Source organism: Acytostelium subglobosum (genome assembly GCF_000787575.1).
Source record: "Acytostelium subglobosum LB1 DNA, scaffold: scaffold2, whole genome shotgun sequence".
In the NCBI taxonomy this organism is placed as follows: domain Eukaryota; phylum Evosea; class Eumycetozoa; order Acytosteliales; family Acytosteliaceae; genus Acytostelium; species Acytostelium subglobosum.
The window spans coordinates 149,944-170,408 of record NW_012236530.1 but is presented as its reverse complement, the minus strand read 5'-3'; the positions used below and the strand labels follow the sequence as shown (position 1 = coordinate 170,408).

The window sequence follows — 20,465 nt, the reverse complement described above, 5'->3', positions numbered from 1 at the left end:
GATTATCGTTCCTCGGTCAACAGTAGATGGATCATCAAACTTTGGCAAACAGATCAGGATGAGAGTACAGAATAGCGTCGGGGCAGAGCTAGTATTCATGATACATACTGCAACACCTCTGGTCAAGCTCTTTCATACCTTTTGCGAGCATATTGGATATACCAATCGAGAAGATCTCCGCTTTATATATGATGGACATCGTCTCCAATGGCACCTAACACCCAAAGATTATGAAATGGACATGCCAAACAGGCCTGACATTATAGATATTGCTTTGGCACAAAGAGGATGTTGATACAGCAGTGGGTAGAGCATTAGAGCCACCCAGTGGTCAATAATGTACAATGAATGTTAAAACTATAATTATAATCTGGACCATCAATTACGAACTCGCTACACGAGGTGCAAGAGGTTATGGCATGATCATCATAATGTAGCCACGTCCAAACCAATAAACATTCAAAATGAATCGACCATTACAATGTCCTTACATCGGGAGCATGATTTACTGTTGTGGTTGGTCAGCTGATGGCTCGCCGTTGAGGTTCAGTAGGAGGGAGTCGCTGCTGATGAATATTCTGTTGGGTGACTTGGCCATGATCGCGGCAATCTCACGAGCGGCCTCAATCTTTCTGAGCTGGAGGAAAGCTGGATTCTGCTTGATCGACTCACTGATCAACTTGGCAGACTGGGCCTCTCCCTCTGCCTTGACAATGATACTCCTCTTGTCCTGCAAAGCCTTCTCCACCAAGAAACGAGCTCTCTCTGCCTCTTGCTGTGACACCTGCTTGGCCTCAATAGCTGCAGCGTACTCCTTTCCAAAGCTCAAATGGGTCTGTTGTATGTGGTGCAACATTGTTAGTTACCTTGTGTCCATGGATGCGAGATGTTTGTCCGTGAACGGATGTACATACGATTGAGACATCATCAAGTTCGATGTGGAAGTCTCTTGCACGATCGACCAAACGTTTGTAAATCAAACGACTGACTTGTTCTCTTTGAGTGATCAGCTGTGAAGCATTGAACTGTGCGACGATGCTCTTTAGCACCTCGTTGACAATCGATGGGAGCACTCTCTCATCATAGTCCTTGCCAAGTGTCCTGTAGATCTCTGGCAGGTCCTTGACGCTTGGCTTTGACAGTACTCTGATTGTAACATTGACCATCTGAAGATCTGTTGTTGGTAGTTTGGTTGTGAGTAAGGATGGCCTGACCCAATCAATCAATCATCATTCAATCAAAAGCATACCTTTGCTTCCAGTCAAAGATGATATAGTTCTGGGCTTTGCTCTAACATCGTAGAGCTCTGGTCTCTCAATCCAAGGGATAATGAAATGTGTTCCTTCATTATAAATCTTGCTCTTGATACCAGTGAACCTGTTAAACACAATAGCTCTATGACCTCCCTCAACTGAGTTATGTATCGATATGTAGTCAGTCATTCGTTCAATTGTTGTCCACTGTGTTGAATCATACCATTTATAAGAGAGTTGAGGGCACCGTATAATGCAATGCCACCGACTAGTAGAGTACCAATTCCGCCAACGCCACCCTTGGGTGGCTGGAACTTTGGAAGGCTTTTCATGTTGAAGTTGAAGTTCATTCTTTATATCTATTTATCCTATCAATCCTATCTATCTGTCTCACTACTAATATCTGTTTGTATGTAATTGTAATTGTAATTGTAATTGAATAACAATGATTGATTGTGGACAAAAGGAGTATCAGTGATCATCAAAGTGTGTTGTTCAAAAAAACAAATAAAAAATCAGAGTCGTAATGATTACTCACACAAAGTCACTGAAGTTACCCACTCATTCGTTCATTCATTCATTGTTTGACTATCTATTTATTATCTGTACATTATATGACTAAAGTTGCTCATATTGTTATTTATTATCTATGAAGCCAGCAAATGGATCAGTCTCACTTTGTTTTTTATGTTTTCTGGTTTGCTCAATGTATGATGGTACATTGATTATAAACCATTTTCTCAAGGTATTGCCAGCAGCATCAGAATTAGATGTCGTAGACTTTGTATAGTTATTGACAACTATTGCCATTTGTTTGGTTGCCATGTCCAAATAACGTATATCGTATGATGTTGATTTTTGGTGACTAACATTGAATGATTGGCAGTTTGGAAACAAGGTCATTGATTGTTCAAGGAATAATCCCAATGGAATATTCTTGTAGTTGAAGTCCAACTATAGACGCCATATTGATGCTTTGACTATTGGTATTTTCATCGAACTCTTTTGTATCATCTCATATACAAAGACTTCCAACCCGTCGTTGTTTGACGCCTCTGCAATGCCAGCTATCACATCGATATAATGTCCCTGTTTGACAAGGTTATAGATGTTGAGGATTCGAAGACCTGATGGTACGGCACCTGGTTCAATGTCAGACTTAAATATCTCACTAATGCCTAGCCATACCAGGGATTGTGGCAACATTCCCTTTCTTATGGGCTGGTTGTACCATGTGCTCAGACCAAGGTACTGCAAGCAGTTGGGCAACACACCTGGCGCAATGGGTTTGTTGAACCTGCCTCCAAAGTTAAAAATGAGCTCCGATCGAGAGACCAAAGTCTGGCCATAGTGATCGCCAATGTACAAGTGTGTCAAACGAGAGGGCAGAGTACCCGGTTCGATAATCTGATCAAATTCTATACCTAGGAACAACTTGGTAAGACAAGCTGGCAGATCGCCCTGTCGAATTGGCTGGTTAAATGTCCTGGCAAATGTCAATGAGGTTAGCGTTGATGGCAGTGACAGTGAGTCAGCACCAAGAGGTTGGTTCCAATGTTTTGGCAAGATCAACTGAGTGATTGATGGTGGGATGGTTCCAGGTTTGATTGGGAGTTTGAAACGCGATCCAAGTGACAATTGTTTAAGTGTATTTGATGGAAATGAACCTGGTGAGATCACACTGTTGAATCTGTTTCCAAACAATAGTGTGACCAAGCGATCAGGAATCATGCCCAACTCTATCGGTTGATTGAACTCTTTACCAAAGATCAAACAGGTGAGCGAATGAGGCAGTGATCCATTGAGTATTGGTTTGTTGTACTTGTCACCGAATGTCAGCTTGGTCAACGACGATGGAAGTTGACCTGGTAAAAGACATTCATCAAACCAATAACCAAGCTTAATCTTTGTTATTGATGAAGGTATGTTGTTGAGCTGACACTTATATAGGTTGCCAAAGGTGATCACTTGGAGGCCCTGAGGTAGCACTCCAGGTTGGAACTCCATATTATAATGTCGACTGAATCGTATCTTGCGCAAGGAGGTAGGTAGCACACCAACGTCAATGATTTGATTGAACTCCTCACCCAATACCAGAAAGGTAATAGATGGCGGTAGTGGCATTAGATGTTGATTGTAATTCCTTGACATGGTCAGACTCGTGAGGGATGATGGCAGTGCATCTTGATGTATGAATTGATTGTGTCGATAGTCAAAGGTCAGTGTGCGCAGTCCCATAGGCAGGGTATTGGGCATGATCGATCGATTGAATGAGTATCCAAACGTCAGCTCTGTCAACGAGTGTGGGAGCGCGTTTGGCTCAATCTCCTGATCATATTGAAGACCAAACGATAACTTGGTCAGGGAATGGGGTAGTGAGCCAGCCACGATGATCTGATTGAAGTTGCAACCAAAGACCAACGAGACTAGTGATTGAGGCAGGGTACCGGGTAGTAACACTTGATTGAAACAGTATTGAAATATGATATGAGTGATCGTGTCTGGTAGGGTATCGCGCAGTATCACTTGATTAAAGTTGGACGAGAATATAATGTGAGTGATGTTGTTTGAGTCTCGGGGACAAGTGGCGAGCTCAATAGCGTTCAATGATCCATTATGTAGCATTATACGCATTGACTCTGAGAGTGGATTTATAAAGTTGGGATTGTCCAATAGTTCGCTGGTTTTGTGTGACAGTTCCAATGGCTTCATTGCAAACAACTTTTTGAATGATAGATAGTTTAATGCGCCAAGAGACCAAGTGTGATGATGGTCATCTACATTGATATTACGCCATCTAATCAACAAGTTCCATAATCTCTTACACGTCAATGATATACAAACCAAGTCAATATCATTTTCAAGATTGTCTACAATCAATCTGAGTATTATACTTGGAAGTTTATCCATAACTCTTATCTGTATGAATGATGATAAAAATAAAACTGATTGATTTTGAAATGAATGAGTTATTTGTACAGATAGTTTGAGATGACAAATTTAGAGTTTGAGAAATAAATATGATATTAAGAGATAGATTGGACTATCAACTTTATAGATATTAGTATAATATTCTTTTAAAACAAAATTATCACCTGTAAACTATGTCTACAAGTTGAGGAAAAGTACATAAAAAAACTTCAAACAAAGATAAAAGTTAAAAGTTACGCCCAAAGGGGGGCTCGAACCCCCGACCACACGGTTAAGAGCCGTGCGCTCTACCGACTGAGCTATCCGGGCAACTGTGAAGTGAATACATTTTACATCGGTTAAGAGCCGTGCGCTCTACCGACTGAGCTATCCGGGCAACTGTGAAGTGAATACATTTTACATCGGTTAAGAGCCGTGCGCTCTACCGACTGAGCTATCCGGGCAACTGTGAAAGAAAACACCTTTTTAACGGTTTTATGCGTAAAAATCGGGGTGATCCATTTCTCTTTTTTAGTTTTCTCAATTTTTCTTTACTACAACACTATTCATATAAAACTAGAGTAATATGATAACAACAATTTTTTATGACTAATCTAATAAACTCCTATTGGTTTCAAAAGGAAAGATGGAAACAATCAAATGTTATAAAATACTTAACAAATTAACCAATTATATTATTCATATGAAATTATAGTTTATTGAGAGTGATGGTTTGAATCTGGATTGTATTCTCCACTAAATATCAGTGTCCATCGTTCTTTGAGAGCATCAAGAGAGTCTTGGCGAAGGTAGAGTTCCAAGTTGCTTGCACTCAACTCTGCTTTGTCAAGACACATGGCATGCATGCGTTTCTCAAACACTTGCAGAACATCCAGAATGGGTGTGTTGTTCTTGATCGCATTCACAATTCCAAGGGCAAGTTCGCAGCCATCCCACATTGCCAAATTGGCACCTTCACCAGCAAAAGGCGACATGAGGTGTGCAGCATCTCCAATGATTGTTAGACCAGGTTTTGTCTCCCAGGTGTGTGGCACGGGCAGTGCGTAGATTGGTCGAGGGGTGAAATCATCGTCGCAGAATCTGATCATATCTCTGAGCTTCTCATCCCATCCTTCAAACTTCTTCAAGAGGAAGTTTCTTCCTGTATCTTTGTCGGGGAATTCGAACTGATTGATCTCGTCCTCTGGCACATAGAAGCAAGGGTAGATTCGAATGCATCCATTGGAGTTCCTCTGACCAATCAATGAGAGACCATTAGAGGCGACAAAACAACTTCCTCGGCCTACAAGCTTGGCAATCGCAGGATAACGTCGATCGGCATCTGTGATTCTTGTTTCAAAGAGCATCATGTTGGTGTATGCTGGCTTGTCCTTGGAGAGTAAGGTTCGCACCTTGGACCATGCACCATCAGCTCCAATCACCAGGTCAAATGTCGCCTCGAGGTCATTGTTGTATATAACTGTGTGTCTCTGGGAGCCATCCATTGTTGGTTGTATTCGGTTGACACGGGTACCCCAGAGAATAGTGCCCTCCTTCAATGAGTTGATGAACATATCTCGAAGGGTGCCTCTATCAATCTCTGGTCGTTCAAAATCATGGGGGTCGGCTTCTTTGTTGAGGTGAATGTTGGTGTGCTTGTCCATAAGGAGGAAGTCCTGGCCTTCTGGGCGTGCCTCACGAATGAAGTCATCCCAAAGACCAGCCTCCTTGACTGCATGTTGACCTGACTCTGGATGAAGATCAAGTGTGCCACCTTGGAATCGACTAGTTGGTGACTTGTCTGACTCGTAAATAGTAACTGGAATGTCATTGAGTTGAAGTATTCGAGCTGCAACCAGACCAGAGATTCCAGCGCCAATAATCGCGATGGATGGAATAGAAGTTGAAGCAGGAGTCGCTAAAGGTGTACAAGGATTCATTATTATTATTATTATGATTGATATAATAACTTAATTATTATGATTGCATTAAATAAATATTGATAAAATTTATATTGAAGTATTGTTGACAATTAAATTGTTGAAGTTAAAGTATTTATACTTGTTGATTTGATCAAGAAATATTTAAATATAGTTATTTAGGTCTGATTCAGTATTGAATAAATATATCTTTGCATAAGCATTACATTTCAGTCCATCGCCAAGTAATTATGAGTATGACGAACAACACGAACTTGATTGATTTCCCACCCGTTGATACTTTGACCTATTTGTTGGCGACAACTTCGCAATTGTGGGATGTCATATGTTGATCGATGGTGTTTGAGAAAAACTCATGGAAAAACTACAACCTTGAGTGTGGAGGGGTTCGATCATTCTTAGCCACTTCCCAATCTATTTTTAATCAAACAATCAGAAGGTACAGGTAATGATGATTATCTAAATATATTTTTATATATTATGTTTTAGTACATTGTCGAGTAATCGTGATAATAGATATTAAATGATGCGGTGATATTCAAGTTGAGGCGGGTAAATAAAACAGAACCAGAACATCTCGGCTCAATTCCATGATGATAAAGTTGGTTCCTGGATGATTGAACACCTAATGATTGGTCTACATGGATTATTTATTCCTTGTGATCATTAACCTCCTCCTCCTCCTCATCTTCATACTCCTCTTCATCATCATATTCTTCGTCGTCATCCTCGATTATCACCTCAACCTTGCTATAATAGAATGTCTTGGCAATGTGCTTCACACCCTCGATAGTCGTGACACTCAGTGCAATGTCATTGTCAACCTTTCTGAATAGTGTTCGACATGGTATATTCTTGCTTACGACCAACATATCGATGGTCTGTACGTTGGGTGTGAGCAATACCATCTGCTTGTACAATAGGGAGTGACCCATTCTTTGTGGACCTACTTGTAACCTGTTCAAGGAGCAGTCAATCTGGACCATTGTGTTGCTGTGATCCATTCCATTTGCCACGCCAAGTGTATCGATTGGTGATGCGATCAATGCATCCTTGAAGCACTTGTACTGAGCAAACTTCTTCATGTCTAGATGTCTCAAACTTGCTGGCAGGGCATGCTTGTCCACGACCTTGGAATAGTCGTCGCCAAGTTTGAGGTATGTGAGTGTGTTTGGCAAGCATCCAGTTCCGATCATTTGATTGAATGAGTTGCCAAGTGTGAGTGATTGTAGTCCAGTGGGCAGAAGGCCTGGCGCCAAAGTCTGGTTGAAGAAATAGCTTAATGTAAGATTGATCAATGAGTTTGGAAGCGAGTCGATCTCGAATGGTTGATTGAAATCTTCACCACCAAAGGTCAGAGACTGGAGTGTGTTTGGCAGGGCGCCAGGAATGATCGACTGATTGTACTTTGCCCCAAATGTCAGCGAGGTCAGACCGTGTGGAAGCACTCCCAGTCCGATCGCTTGGTTAAAACATCCGCCAAACACTAGGGTTGCAAGTGACGTGGGCAACACGCCCGTCGACAATGGCTGGTTGTAGAAATAGTCAAAGGTGAGAGAGGTCAGCGACGATGGTAGTGCGCCAGGCTGCAGGACTCTGTTGAAGTACCAGCCCAAACTGAGGTGACTGAGCATGTTGGGGAGGTCGCCAGGACGGATATCAGAGTCATAGTTCTCGCCAAGGGAAAGATCTGTGAGTGAGCTTGGCAACGAACCATGTGTGAATGGTGGACTGCTGTTGGACTTTAACTTCTTGAGCGTGGGCGGTAGCATTGCCAATGTACTTGTACGTTTGATTGAGATGATCATAAGTGATTGTAACTTTGGTGGAAACACGCCAGAGTGTTGTGCGATCATTGAATCATCGCCCCAGATCTCCAATGTAATCAACGAGGCAGGCAATGTTCCAGTCTCCAGCATATGTTTGTAATCCTTGTTGAGTGATAGGTAAGTGAGTGTGTCGGGGAGTACGCCACGACCGATCGGCTGATTGTACTTCTCGCCCAAGGTGAGTGATGCCAGGGCGGTGGGGAGAGAGCCAAGCATGAGTAGCTTGTCGTAGCGACTATCAAACTTGATCGAGGTGATTGATGGGGGAAGGGCACCGGGCACGATGGGCTGTTCGAACCAATATCCAAAGGTGAGCTTGCTGACGCCTGGTGGCACGGTGAGTGACTCGAGCGGGGTGAGCACCTGGTATTCGCCAGAGTAGATCATCTCCATGCTCGATGGCAAGTTGTCCTCTGGACGCGAGGACAATGGAAGTGGAGGTGACAAGGTATATACATAATCGGATCTAACCAACTTGATTGATTTATCCAACACTATTGATCCATTACTAAGCTTTGGTAACAAGTCCAACAAGTGTTTACATGTTAGAGATAAACACAAGATGTCCAATGTTGAGTCCAAATAGGAATATATATTCTTTAGGATCACCTCTGATAGTGTATCCATCTTGTATCTGTCTTGGATGTTTGAGAATGAATAGTTTGACTGATTGATTGATCAGAGTGCAATCTAATATTTGATCATCAAAAAAAACTGAAGGGAGGTCCTTGATATTTTGATTTTATTTGTTTTGAATTAATTTGAGGTACAAGGTCCATCATTTTTGAAAATTCAATGGATGTATCTTTGCAAGGTATATATTAATCATCAAGTCTACAAATATACATACATATACACATACATAATCATGAAGCTAACACCAGACAATCTTAGCCAGAAGCTTGGAAAGGTAGGCTAAGCCACGAACAAAATGCGAGGCCTCGCATGAATGAATGAATGAATGACTGACCCAAAATGACATTGACAATGACAATGACACTTGATCAATCCAGAAAATAGATATTGCCTCTGTTAATGAGCTCAAGTTGGACTCAATGGGCATTATTGAGGTGTCTTCATTCTCTAGGTTGAAGGCTTTGGAGGATTTGGACTTGAGCCAGAATCGTCTACAGTTGCTCAGACATATCAAGGGTCTATACGACTCGCCTGCACTCAAGAAACTCAATCTCACTGGTAATCCAGTGACCAAGGTCAATGGATACAGACTACACATCATCGCCAACATACCATCATTGGAGGTACTCGATGGAAAGTATGTTGTTGATGTCATGCGTGGCACTCAATCAATCAATCTCGAGAGACGGAACATTAGACGCTAACACCGACACTCTGCGATAACGACCACAGACCAATCACATCGCAGGAGCGTGAGCAGTCTAAACTGCCAATTGTAAAGGACCCTTTGGCCAATGCGAATGATAATGAGGAGTCTGATGAGGAAGAGGTTGTAGAGCAACCACCAAAGAAAGTGGCTGAGCCAGTCAAGCCAGTTGCCGCAACAACATCAGCAGCACCAACTCCAACTCCAACTCCAGCTCCAACCCCAGCACCAGCAGTTGAACAAGCAAGACCAACACTGGCCACACCAGTCAGTGAACTACCACCTGCTTCAGCTACCACTGCTGCTGCACCAACAGTTGAGAGAATCACCAAGCAAGTCAAGGAGAACCTGTTCGTCGCAGAGGATGACCTTTTCTCCAGCGCTGCACCAAAGAAGAAGCCATTGAGCTTCGAGTCCGACAGCTTGGACGAGTCACTGTATGTCATGTCATCACCTTGTCTTGAACTGGACGTCCTTACTGTATTCTAACACTCTCGCCTTGCATTGCCGAACAACACAGATTTGGAGCAGATGATGATCTTAACAAGTTTGAGAAGAAGAAGCCACAACCAAAGGCTGCGAGCAAACTGATTATTGAGGACAGCGATGACTTGTTTGCTTCGTCGACTACTTCAAGCAAGTCGTCAAAGGTGGACTTGGACGATGATCTGTTCAAGGACTTTGGCGAGGAGAAGGGTGGATTGAGCAGCGAGTTTGACATGTCCAGCTATCTCGATTCACGCAAGGACAGGAAGAAGGGTGGATTGTTTGATTGATCATTCCATCGGCCTGCTTCATTATCATCACAATAACAACTCTATCCTCACCTTGTAAGTTATAACATCGATGTTTAATTGATTGAATGATTGAATGATTGAAGATGATTGAATGAATTGGTGATGGTGACATTGATGCATGCTACTGAGAATATGTCGCGCGGATTAGATGCTCAACATTGTCCAATGATCCATTGGCATCGATCTCATCGTATTGGAATCTGTTGCTCAATTGCTTGAGATGGTTGTACTCGGACATGTAGATTTCGTATCTCTTCTTACATGCCTCTGGATCAGTGTCGGTGTTGCGCACTTCAATCTCGGGCATGTTGTGCATCTTCCTCTCCATGTTCTCACGCACCGCCTCATGTCCACGATGTAACTGTCTAGACAATGACTCCTCCTCGCTAACATGCAGCACTGTGATTCTGAACTTGGGCAGCGTGGCATTCGGATTTACACGTCTCCTCAATGTTGACAACTTGTCATAGAGTAGCTCTACAAACTTGACCTGTTTCTCATTCCTCGGGAATCCATCGACAATCACACTCTTAGGCTTGTTGCCCATAAAGTCCGGTTTACCAAGTCTCTCCAACATCAACTCAAGTACAACCTTGTCATTGACCAATCCACCGGATTTCTTGATGGCTTGGCAAACTAATAATCAATGTGTCAGAGTCAGTCGAATTGTAGCCACGTGGCGAGTCGCCAACGACAACATAACATACCTGGAGAGTTAAGTAATGAACTAACTACGATGGGTTCTGATTGAACTCCAAGGGTATCTTGTAAGGTCCTTGTATTGGTACCTTTGCCTGCACCTGGACCACCGAGTAGGAATGTAATATTCTTGGGGAACGACAAGTTCTCCACTCCATACTTTGTAGCGAGTTGATTCCAAACCAACTCAAAGGTCCTCTCTGATTCAATTTCTAAAATAGACTTCTCTTCTTTTCCAAAGGTTTGATTTGATTGATTGATTGATATGTCAATAATAACTCTTAGTTGAATGAGTGAATGGAAGATATAACATACCTGTAATAGGTTTGAAGTCCCTTAGATGATTGGAAGATGGTTTAACCTCAAGGTTCAATATATCTTTGATACTTGATACTTCTACAATGTTATATAAATGATTATTATTAATACTTGACCCTTTTATCATTGGATCACAGTGTTGGCTTGTTAACAATGACGATCCTTCCCATTTCAAATAAGTATAATGAATGAATGAATGATACATACCAATTTCCATTGAATATCTTCTTTGTTGAGGATTTACCATTCGATCAGAGAATGATGAACGTCTCTTATGTGCTTGGAATGCTTCACGGGGAGTGTTGGAGCGAGAATGTAGATCAACAAATTGTTGTCCATTCTCCATGATGGTCGGTATGTCTGTCTCATTGAACGGATTGATCGAAGCCGATTCACCTGGATTATAGGATAGAGTACAGTATTGATTTAAAGTCGGATGGTGATGTGTTTGATAAGAGGTCGTGTCACAGGGTCCACATATTGAGTTCCTCCTCAGGGCAATACCCTTTTGTAACTCTGCCGAACCTCTTCTCTGAGTAAGTCTCAATGTTGTTGAGAGTACATCCTTTACAACTAAAGAAGATCCCTAAAATATATTATTAATTATTTTAAAATATATATTAATATTTCTTCCAAATTTGAAGAATGAATATCTGGAACTTACTTTGGCAAACATTGTTATATATATATTATTATTATTCTATAAATTATAAATGTATTTCTATCTATTTATCTCTCTTTATAAAGAGGGTTATATTAAAGTAAACATAAGTATATATATTTTATATGTATGATCGACAGGTATTATAAGTATGATTGATTGAATGGAATTGAATGCTATGAATAGAGGATGTGGTTAAAGGGGAAAGGTGGTAATTGGGGTGTTAGCAACAATAAATGGTGAAGGGTTGACAACACTTGGTGTCTAAGAAGAGTAACACATGTGATAAGATAGTGTGAGTTTGAATGTTGATGATGTAACTGAAGTTGAATGATTGAATGATTTGAATGATTGAATAAGTTTGTTGAACAAACTGGTGTAATAATTTATTTTTTGTAACTGTCTAAGTAGTCTCTTTATGTATGTATTAATAAATTGATTAACAGGAATAATAACAACAACTTTAGTCGTTGTTGATAGACAAGATAGATGGATTGACGGATGGATAGGGAAGGGAATGGATGACACCAACGTAATCGCCATTACACACACAAAGAATGTCTATATTAGATGACTTTGTGGTGCGAAGTATATTTGTTGTTATCACTGGGAGTGGCCTAAAGGGACACAACCCACCAACGATGCTTCTCGACTGACTTACTGAATTCCAGGATGAAGAGGCGAAACACCTAACCTCCATGCATACATCCAGACCCAATCTTGTCTCTCCAAATGGAAAGTCACATCCTAGCACCGATTCATTCCCTTATTTGGGAACTACACACAACTTGTGTGTGTGTTGTTTGGTTCGGGCCATTGGGGTGGGCCAATCTAGTATGTGTGTGTGTGAGATAGTCGTCGACGACTCTCTATCTCTATGTCTTGTCGGTATCTTGTATCTCTCTTGTTGAAGAAGAGACAACTAATAACAAGATGCGCATTTATCTATTTGTTGTTGTTGATGGGTTATACCTTGACTGACCCATTCTCAACCCATATGATCATATAAAGATAGATATTTTTATGACTAAACTGACCCAATTTTGTAAAGGACCATTGCATTATTTGATCATTGATATCTGATAAATGAATGATCATTCGTTTTAACAATAGTTATACTAAATTATTTATTTATATATAAATATATATATATATTATTTATTTGTACAAATAATGAATGATACAAATAATAGTAGTAATGGCCTGGATGTAGAGTCGGAATCATCATCAACATCAGGTGTTGTTGTATCACCTACTCTATTGTCAACATCGGGTTCATCCCTTAACCAGCAGCAGCAACAACAACAACAGAGTAATACATTCGTACCTCATCCGACATTGGTACAGATATCACAGATACTTCAACAGTCGATTGAGATGAAGTTGTGCAGTTCGATTGAGACGCACATTGTTGTGTGGGACACGCTGATGCACAACGTCGAGACCAATCCAGATGTGATAGCGTTGACAATCTCACTGCTCATGACCAAGTACGTGCAGCTAGTGTCAATGCCAGAGAAGCGCAACACTCCTCTCATCTCATTGCTCATCTCAATATTGTCCAAGAACATCAGTCCCGTATCGTCCATCACATCATCAGGCTCAAGTATCCCAACAACCAGCAGCAGCAGTAGTACATCACAGCAGCAGCAACAACAGACGACTGACATTGTAGTGTCAACTGTGGATGATATGGAGGAGGTTGAGGTTGACGAGGATGATGTCGATGATGACGATGACAAGTTAGTTCAACAGACCTCGAGTATCAACATCAATGGATCATCGCAGGCCATCCCCCAACAACAGTCATTGATTGTGGACAACCAGCAATCATCCTCTACACCCACACAACAATCAACTCCTTCTCTTGTGGCTGCCAATGCCACATCACCTGTTTCCGCATCCACAACACCAACCACATCCACTACAACTACTACGACAACAACGACAACACCACTATCACCAACATTGGCGTCATCACCAGAGGAGCAACGCGAGATTGACCATATGAAGTCAACGATCATCACGACCTTGTACTATATTGCCCTATTCAACAACTTCAACTCGAACAACCCTACCCTGAGATTCATGCTCACGCGCTACACCGACCACTTTGACAAGTCGCGCGACACCACCGACCTCCTCAAGATCCTCTCGCCTGGCTACAAAGACTCAAGCGAGTACATCTTCTATCTCATCGATCGTTGTTCCGACTTCACGACCGATACCCAAGCTAACAAGAATAGTATGTTTGTCCTCAATGATCACGATCACATGATCACTGACCCTATCCTCACTCCACAATCAGTCGCTCGTAGCTGTTGGTTCAATAGTTGTATCACGGACATGTTCCAGCAGGCCAACAAGCACAAACAGATATTCGAGAATCTGTTGCTGTTCCTGAAGCATCCACTGTTGCTGGAGAAGAGGATGTTGTTCTTCCTCCAGATGCTGAAGCACTACCTGCTGGTGGCACCATTGATCTCTCCATCGGCACTGGCCGCATCACTATCGATAGTGAACACCTATTACCTGTGGCCACGACCCTTCTGCGACCTGGCCAAAGAGATCCTGGAGATTCTCTCAATCGAGTACCAATGTCCAGGCAGCTTCATCCGAACGATGCTATCACATGAGGTGCCCTCTGTAATGGGTGCCAACAATGAGCCTGTTACACATGCCCGTCCTGCTGCTGCCCACAACAACTCACCATCACCTTCATCGCCACTGTTCTCGTCAATGTCATTGAATGATCGTCCAACCATTCACATGCTCGTTGATCGATACAACGCCGATGCTCTCTCCATTCAAGACATCTTTGAGCACTACACCAAGAACACCAATCCAAGCGTTGTACAACTACAAGCCAATGATATTACAAGTAAGTAGTTGACCAATCCTTATCGCTCAATCATTCACTGACCAGATCAATCAATCAACTTAGACATATACTATCGAATCATGGGCTTTGACAATGATGCCCTTGGACTGGAATATCTTTCACCTTCCGATATTGGGAACATCCATTCAAGGATCATAGATTTACTCAACAAGACTATGTACTTGTAAGTTGTCCTTTCCTCACTGTCCAGTCTTTGTTCCACACTCAAGCTCATACAAAAATCGCACCATTACAATAGAGAGATAGAGGACTGCAAGGCCACAAGGATAAGAGAACTTGCCTCCATTAGGGAGGACATTGTCAAGATATCTACAAAGGGTGCACCATTCAAACATGTTCCACAGACCCTCATGTATGTGTCACTTGGAAACATGGACACCAAGGCACCTCTACGTCATGCTAACTCCATTCAACCAATTGTAGACTCCCCAATCTACATTATAGCTTCTCATCACTATATAGGATCAGCATAAAGAATAAGAAGCCAGATGAACTTGCCACGCAGTACTGCTTCCCAGTGTACAGGAAGACTACCAACCTGCTGACAAACATGTTGACACATTATCAAACTGCAGATTGGAAACAACCGATCAAGATATGCATCGTTGGCAACGACGCCTCAATCCATCATGTGGTGGGCTCCTACGTCTACCTAAAGTATCATTCGCCCGACCTCTTCACTGATCTCGACCTCCAGTTCTTCCTCATCCCCGCTGGTCCCACGTCCAAGTTTGCCGAGTTCCTCGCCACCTTTGACAACTGGTACAACAGACAGGTTGCAGGCATTGTCAAGTATGTAGTGTAATACACACGAGTGATCATCCAGATGTTACCAATGACACTAACATCTATCAATCTATCCATCTAGCTCAATGTATGATATCATGCCAGCGTTTAAACCAACATCAATCAGCCAACCGGATCAAACAGCAGTGTTGGAATCACTGGCCAACATTAAGGAGGAGAGGAAGAGTATATTGTTTGACAACACAAAGAAGGAGGTTGCTCAGATTGAAGAGCCAGCAGTGCCAACATCAAGGACTCCATCATCAATCGTGCTCTCTGAGTTGCAATATCTATTCCGCGAGGCATCCTACAAGTTGAACATCCCCCTAATGAAGTGTGAAGGCTGGAACGAAGACGTCTATCACACCATCCCCTTCTTCCATCGTGCCGAGATTGGTCTGAATGCATACTTCCAAGGAACAGTAAGTAGTTGAGTGACGTGGATTGATAGATCGACACTAACCAATCAAATCAAACAGGGCGAAGCAGCACTCATTGATAGTAGTTTGGCAAATAGAATGAACAAGTATGTTCCGGCCAATGTCACTGCAAAGATTGGCATTGTCAATCCACTTGGAACACAGATACAACAGTTGACACTTGATTCAAAGACCTACTTTGAACTATCGATAGTCAATCAAATGCCAAAGTTCAACAAGACTTCACAAGTCACTCCAACTCATTCAACATCGCCACCATCTTCAAATAACAACAACAACAACAGTAATACAAATGGTAACAGCAACAGCAACAACAGTAATAACAAGACAAAAGAGACGACAACGACAGCAAGTCTACCACCTTCAATGGATGTATACCTTACAGAGTTTGACGCCAAGAAGAAGCGTGCCAAGAATGATGAGCCCATCAACTTTACATCCAATTCAATCGAGATTGAATGTGCCAAAGATGAGAAGAAGAAGCCTTTCGATGTGATGCTCGATGGACAACTCTGTGGACCCTACACCAAGATCAGAATAACCTTTTGCAATGTCTCTGATGAAGTCATTCAAATGCCCATGATGACATATCTACCCTATTACTAAAAAGTATATATCTAACTTTAAATGATCCACACTTGACTGACTGACTGATTGTGATTGTGATATCAGTCAATCATTTTATTGACGAATGGGGGTGATGGGGTTTGTAGACTGACGGATGTCTCTTAAGTGTGTGTTTTGGGTAACACAATTGAGAAAAGCAAGAATACTACCCAACAGTGTTGAGTCAATCTTTTGATTGACATGAGTTCACTCACGAATGGTTGACTTCATTATTAATTTAGCAAGCTTAGAAAACAATCACATACGAATATAAATACACATAAGTATTTAGGTATTGTGATAATTAAGAAATATACTTATAACTAAATATCAACATCAACAACAACAACAACAACAACATAATCATATATTAATAACATTGTAACAATCAATCAAACATTAAGTCAAATTAAGCAATAATGAACTCATACAACATAAACAATAACTCAAACAACAACAACAACAAGATTAACAATAATAATAATAATAATAATAATAATAATTTCAACATTGAACAAATATTAACGAATGCTATTATTCAAGAGAATAATGGATGTTATTATGAATCTTTGAAGATTTATGTTGAAGCTTCCAATTTACTACATAATGCTGGCCAGGGTACAAAGGACATCAAGTTGAAGACGACAATCAATCATGTTATGCTACATTGCTTTACTCAAGCAGATAGGTTAAAGACCTTGATCGAGAGGAAGCGTCAAGATGAAGTCGATGCCATTGCCGCCGCTGCCAATGCTGCCGCTGCCGAATTTGCCTCAAGAATGCCCATTGTCGAAGATCTTGATGCACCCAGAGTAGCCGTTGTGCCCCAGGAATCACTATCTGATAGTGATCGTTCATCAGATGGTATGATCATGTCTCACTCATTCCTCATTCGATCCATGTAACTGATTAACTAACCACTATTATATATAGATGAGCCAGAACAACCCAAAACAACCGTGTTGATCAAGAAGTATGATATCAAACATGGACAGACTGGATGCTCTTACCAAAAATTGTTTGGAAATCACTTGATTGGCGCAAAGCTGATCAAGATAAGAGATCCCTACTTCCGTACCGACTACCAACTCGAGAACCTCGTCGAGCTCCTCAAGGTGATAGCGGCAAACAAGAAACCCGAACAACAATTGAGGATTAGACTGGTGACCTTTGCCAAGATCGCCTCTGAGAAGATTGAAATTACGTCAAACTTACAAAAAGTAGGTAGTAGTTAGTTTGTTCAATTACCAATCCATCATCATCAAACTAACACATAACATTACACTCACACAATCACTAGATCAGGATATGGATGGCGAATAATGACATTGACTTTGCCTACAAGTTCTCCACCACTCTTCACGATCGATCTATCGAGACTGATACTGGTGTCACTATCAGACTTGGTAGAGGCTTGGACTATTTCCAACATCTTGCAAAAGACGGGTATGTAAATCACTACTTTCAATCAACCAATCAATCTGGATTCAATTTCTAACTCACTCTCTGGAACTCAATCATTTAAATCATTACTAGTAATGAAGACAGTAGACCCTGTAAAGCCACCAATATCGAAATCTACAAGACTATTGATGGCCAAATTGTACCAAACAGGGTACTCTGATCAATAATAAGCCCGATCAAACTCTTCTCCATTGCCACAAGCCATTAATTAAGGACTGGCCAGCAATACCATGGAGACAACTGCCACCTCAAGGTGGTCAACTCAAACGATGTTTAAGGTACCTTGAAATGCACATTGGACCATCCATTCATCCATAATCAGATTGATTTAGTTTAGAAAGTAATAAACAACAATAACAGTGACTCAATGAGAGAGTTCTGGAAAGTGATTGTTTTGTTTGGAACTGAACGAAATTTCGTTGAAAGTAATAAAGTGGGGTTGGTTCAATCAAAGTGATGAGTGTAATCAACTTCATTCTTCAATTTATACAAACACAAAGATACAAAGATAACAAACAGATAATAACAATGTCGCACGGAAGAGTAAAAGGTTTGGATCAATAATCAACAAGATTAATGAATGGGTGATTGATGAAAGGAATGGATGGTAGAGTGTTGTGCGTCAAATACAACAACATTATAACAATTAACTTACCCAACTTATATACATATAGTGTTAAGTGATGGTCAACTATTCACAGAGTTGACAGCTGCTGGTGGCAAGCTTGTTGCCGTCGACTTCACAGCAACATGGTGTCCACCATGTCGTGCCATCGGTCCCATATTCGAACAACTATCCAATCAATATACAAACGTTGTCTTCTTGAAGGTCGACGTTGACCAATGCAGAGTATGTACGAGTAGTAACATGTTTTATAGTTCATTTGCTCACTCAATCAATCATCTATTCAATCATAATCTTTAGAGCACAGCTCAACAATGTGGCATATCTGCAATGCCAACGTTCCATTTCTACATCAAGTCGACTAAAGTTGATGAGTTTAGTGGAGCTGATCCAAACAGACTCAAGCAATGTATCGAGAGACATCAGACTAATGAGGTGTCAACGTTCGCAACCCCCGGCAACGTACTTGGTCACGGCTCAGCAGGCTCCCCCGCAGCAGCCCAGCAGCCAGCAGCAGCCCGCCCAGCTCAACCAGAGAAGTTGCAACCCAATGCCAAGATGCTGGCCGAGCTTATAGAGATGGGCTTCCCAGAGAACAGAGCAATCAAGGCTTTGTTGACCGTGAAGAATCAATCGGCCGAAACTGCAATGGAGTGGATCTTTGCCAACATGGAGAATCCCCAGATCGACGAGCCATTCGTCGATCAGAGCGGCGGCGGTTCGACCACTACCACAACATCATCGTCTGACGACGCGCCAGAGGTCCACAATGCGCTCTGTGACCTGTGTACAAAGCAAATCATTGGCATCAGATACAAGTGCAAGGTGTGTCTGAACTACGACCTGTGCCAGGCGTGCAAGGACAGCGGCAAGCATCCGGCCGACCATGAGATGTCAGCACACAGCAAGGACATTGCAAACTATACGTTGACACCCGAGGAGAAGGCGCACCAAAAGAAGATGCTGGACGAGAAGATCCTGATGCTGAGAAAGAAGAAGGCCGAGGAAGAGGCCAAGCGCGAAATTGAGCGAGAGATGTCCCGTCGTGAGTCGGGCAAACTTCAGCAGGACTCGGTGGAGAAATGGAAGGAGCAACAGAACAAGCGTGAGGCTGACAAGATCAAGAAGGAGAAGGAGGATGAGGCACGAGCCAAGCAGAGGATCCGTGACAAGATCGCCCAGGACAAAATGGAGAGAGCTGCCCGAGCCAAGTCTGGACCGGATGCTTCATCGCCAGTTGTTGCCCCGGCAGTCGCAGCACCCGTCGTCGTCCCTGTGGCAGCCCCCACCGCCGTGCCAGACGTCGTCATGATTCAAATACGTATGGCCGATGGCAGCACAGTACGCGCCAACTTCAAGCCCAAGGACACTCTGCAGGACGTACACAGCTATCTCTCTGCCAACGGACAGTCTGGTGCATTCCGTCTGTCCACCACATATCCCAGGAAGATATTCGATAGTTCTGAACTCAAGACCACTACATTGTTGGATGCTGGATTGGTTCCAAATGGTACATTGATGGTAACAAAGTAATTACCTTGCTGGCAAGGTTCATCTGGATGTCAGTTGTATCAAATAGAGATTACAAAAAACATCAATCCCCAAACTTGTTGATAATAATAATTATAATAATAATATAATGTAGATGTAAACTGGAATTATCCTGGGACATTAATTCAAAGAGTAGTACGTTTGAGTGGTAGTGGAATCACGGGTGGTAGTTGTTTGATGCAGCACCAAGAACCAGTTTGTACCAAATTGTTATTATCGTTTTGGTTGAATTTCGTGTTTTGTAAATACAGCTAGTGTATTTATTTGAATTTCACTCAATGTAGTCTGAACTCGGGCTGTATAAAATGGTTGGTACAAACTGGTTCTTGGTGCTGCATCAAA

The 20,465-nt window shown here is 42.0% G+C and overlaps 9 protein-coding genes across 9 annotated transcripts; 4 read left to right on the top strand and 5 right to left on the bottom strand.

The window, feature by feature from the left end:
• Positions 1-505: 505 nt before the first annotated feature.
• SAMD00019534_008480 (hypothetical protein) lies at positions 506-1,603 on the bottom strand (the record flags this gene model as incomplete). Its single annotated transcript, XM_012902815.1, has 4 exons — positions 506-835; positions 915-1,174; positions 1,250-1,411; positions 1,477-1,603. The coding sequence occupies 4 exons, from the start codon at positions 1,601-1,603 to the stop codon at positions 506-508; spliced, it is 879 nt and encodes a 292-aa protein (XP_012758269.1).
• Positions 1,604-2,207: 604 nt separating this feature from the next.
• On the bottom strand, positions 2,208-3,878 carry SAMD00019534_008470 (hypothetical protein; the record flags this gene model as incomplete). Its single annotated transcript, XM_012902814.1, has 1 exon — positions 2,208-3,878. One exon carries the CDS (start codon positions 3,876-3,878, stop codon positions 2,208-2,210), a length of 1,671 nt encoding a protein of 556 aa, XP_012758268.1.
• Positions 3,879-4,879: 1,001 nt separating this feature from the next.
• On the bottom strand, positions 4,880-6,103 carry SAMD00019534_008460 (hypothetical protein; the record flags this gene model as incomplete). The annotated part of the gene is made up of 1 exon (XM_012902813.1): positions 4,880-6,103. The coding sequence occupies one exon, from the start codon at positions 6,101-6,103 to the stop codon at positions 4,880-4,882; it is 1,224 nt and encodes a 407-aa protein (XP_012758267.1).
• Positions 6,104-6,753: 650 nt separating this feature from the next.
• SAMD00019534_008450 (hypothetical protein) lies at positions 6,754-8,559 on the bottom strand (the record flags this gene model as incomplete). The annotated part of the gene is made up of 1 exon (XM_012902812.1): positions 6,754-8,559. The coding sequence occupies one exon, from the start codon at positions 8,557-8,559 to the stop codon at positions 6,754-6,756; it is 1,806 nt and encodes a 601-aa protein (XP_012758266.1).
• Positions 8,560-8,731: 172 nt separating this feature from the next.
• SAMD00019534_008440 (hypothetical protein) lies at positions 8,732-10,050 on the top strand (the record flags this gene model as incomplete). The annotated part of the gene is made up of 5 exons (XM_012902811.1): positions 8,732-8,746; positions 8,807-8,842; positions 8,946-9,205; positions 9,301-9,711; positions 9,795-10,050. 5 exons carry the CDS (start codon positions 8,732-8,734, stop codon positions 10,048-10,050), a joined length of 978 nt encoding a protein of 325 aa, XP_012758265.1.
• A 142-nt stretch (positions 10,051-10,192) lies between these two features.
• SAMD00019534_008430 (hypothetical protein) lies at positions 10,193-11,764 on the bottom strand (the record flags this gene model as incomplete). The annotated part of the gene is made up of 6 exons (XM_012902810.1): positions 10,193-10,707; positions 10,779-11,000; positions 11,086-11,166; positions 11,296-11,484; positions 11,593-11,674; positions 11,753-11,764. The coding sequence occupies 6 exons, from the start codon at positions 11,762-11,764 to the stop codon at positions 10,193-10,195; spliced, it is 1,101 nt and encodes a 366-aa protein (XP_012758264.1).
• A 1,158-nt stretch (positions 11,765-12,922) lies between these two features.
• SAMD00019534_008420 (hypothetical protein) lies at positions 12,923-16,483 on the top strand (the record flags this gene model as incomplete). The annotated part of the gene is made up of 7 exons (XM_012902809.1): positions 12,923-13,994; positions 14,058-14,630; positions 14,694-14,814; positions 14,890-15,003; positions 15,075-15,443; positions 15,520-15,859; positions 15,917-16,483. The coding sequence occupies 7 exons, from the start codon at positions 12,923-12,925 to the stop codon at positions 16,481-16,483; spliced, it is 3,156 nt and encodes a 1,051-aa protein (XP_012758263.1).
• Positions 16,484-17,142: 659 nt separating this feature from the next.
• On the top strand, positions 17,143-18,107 carry SAMD00019534_008410 (hypothetical protein; the record flags this gene model as incomplete). Its single annotated transcript, XM_012902808.1, has 4 exons — positions 17,143-17,347; positions 17,417-17,703; positions 17,784-17,929; positions 18,020-18,107. The coding sequence occupies 4 exons, from the start codon at positions 17,143-17,145 to the stop codon at positions 18,105-18,107; spliced, it is 726 nt and encodes a 241-aa protein (XP_012758262.1).
• Positions 18,108-18,475: 368 nt separating this feature from the next.
• Positions 18,476-20,105, top strand: SAMD00019534_008400 (hypothetical protein; the record flags this gene model as incomplete). Its single annotated transcript, XM_012902807.1, has 3 exons — positions 18,476-18,497; positions 18,622-18,797; positions 18,873-20,105. The coding sequence occupies 3 exons, from the start codon at positions 18,476-18,478 to the stop codon at positions 20,103-20,105; spliced, it is 1,431 nt and encodes a 476-aa protein (XP_012758261.1).
• Between the last annotated feature and the right edge of the window lie 360 nt (positions 20,106-20,465).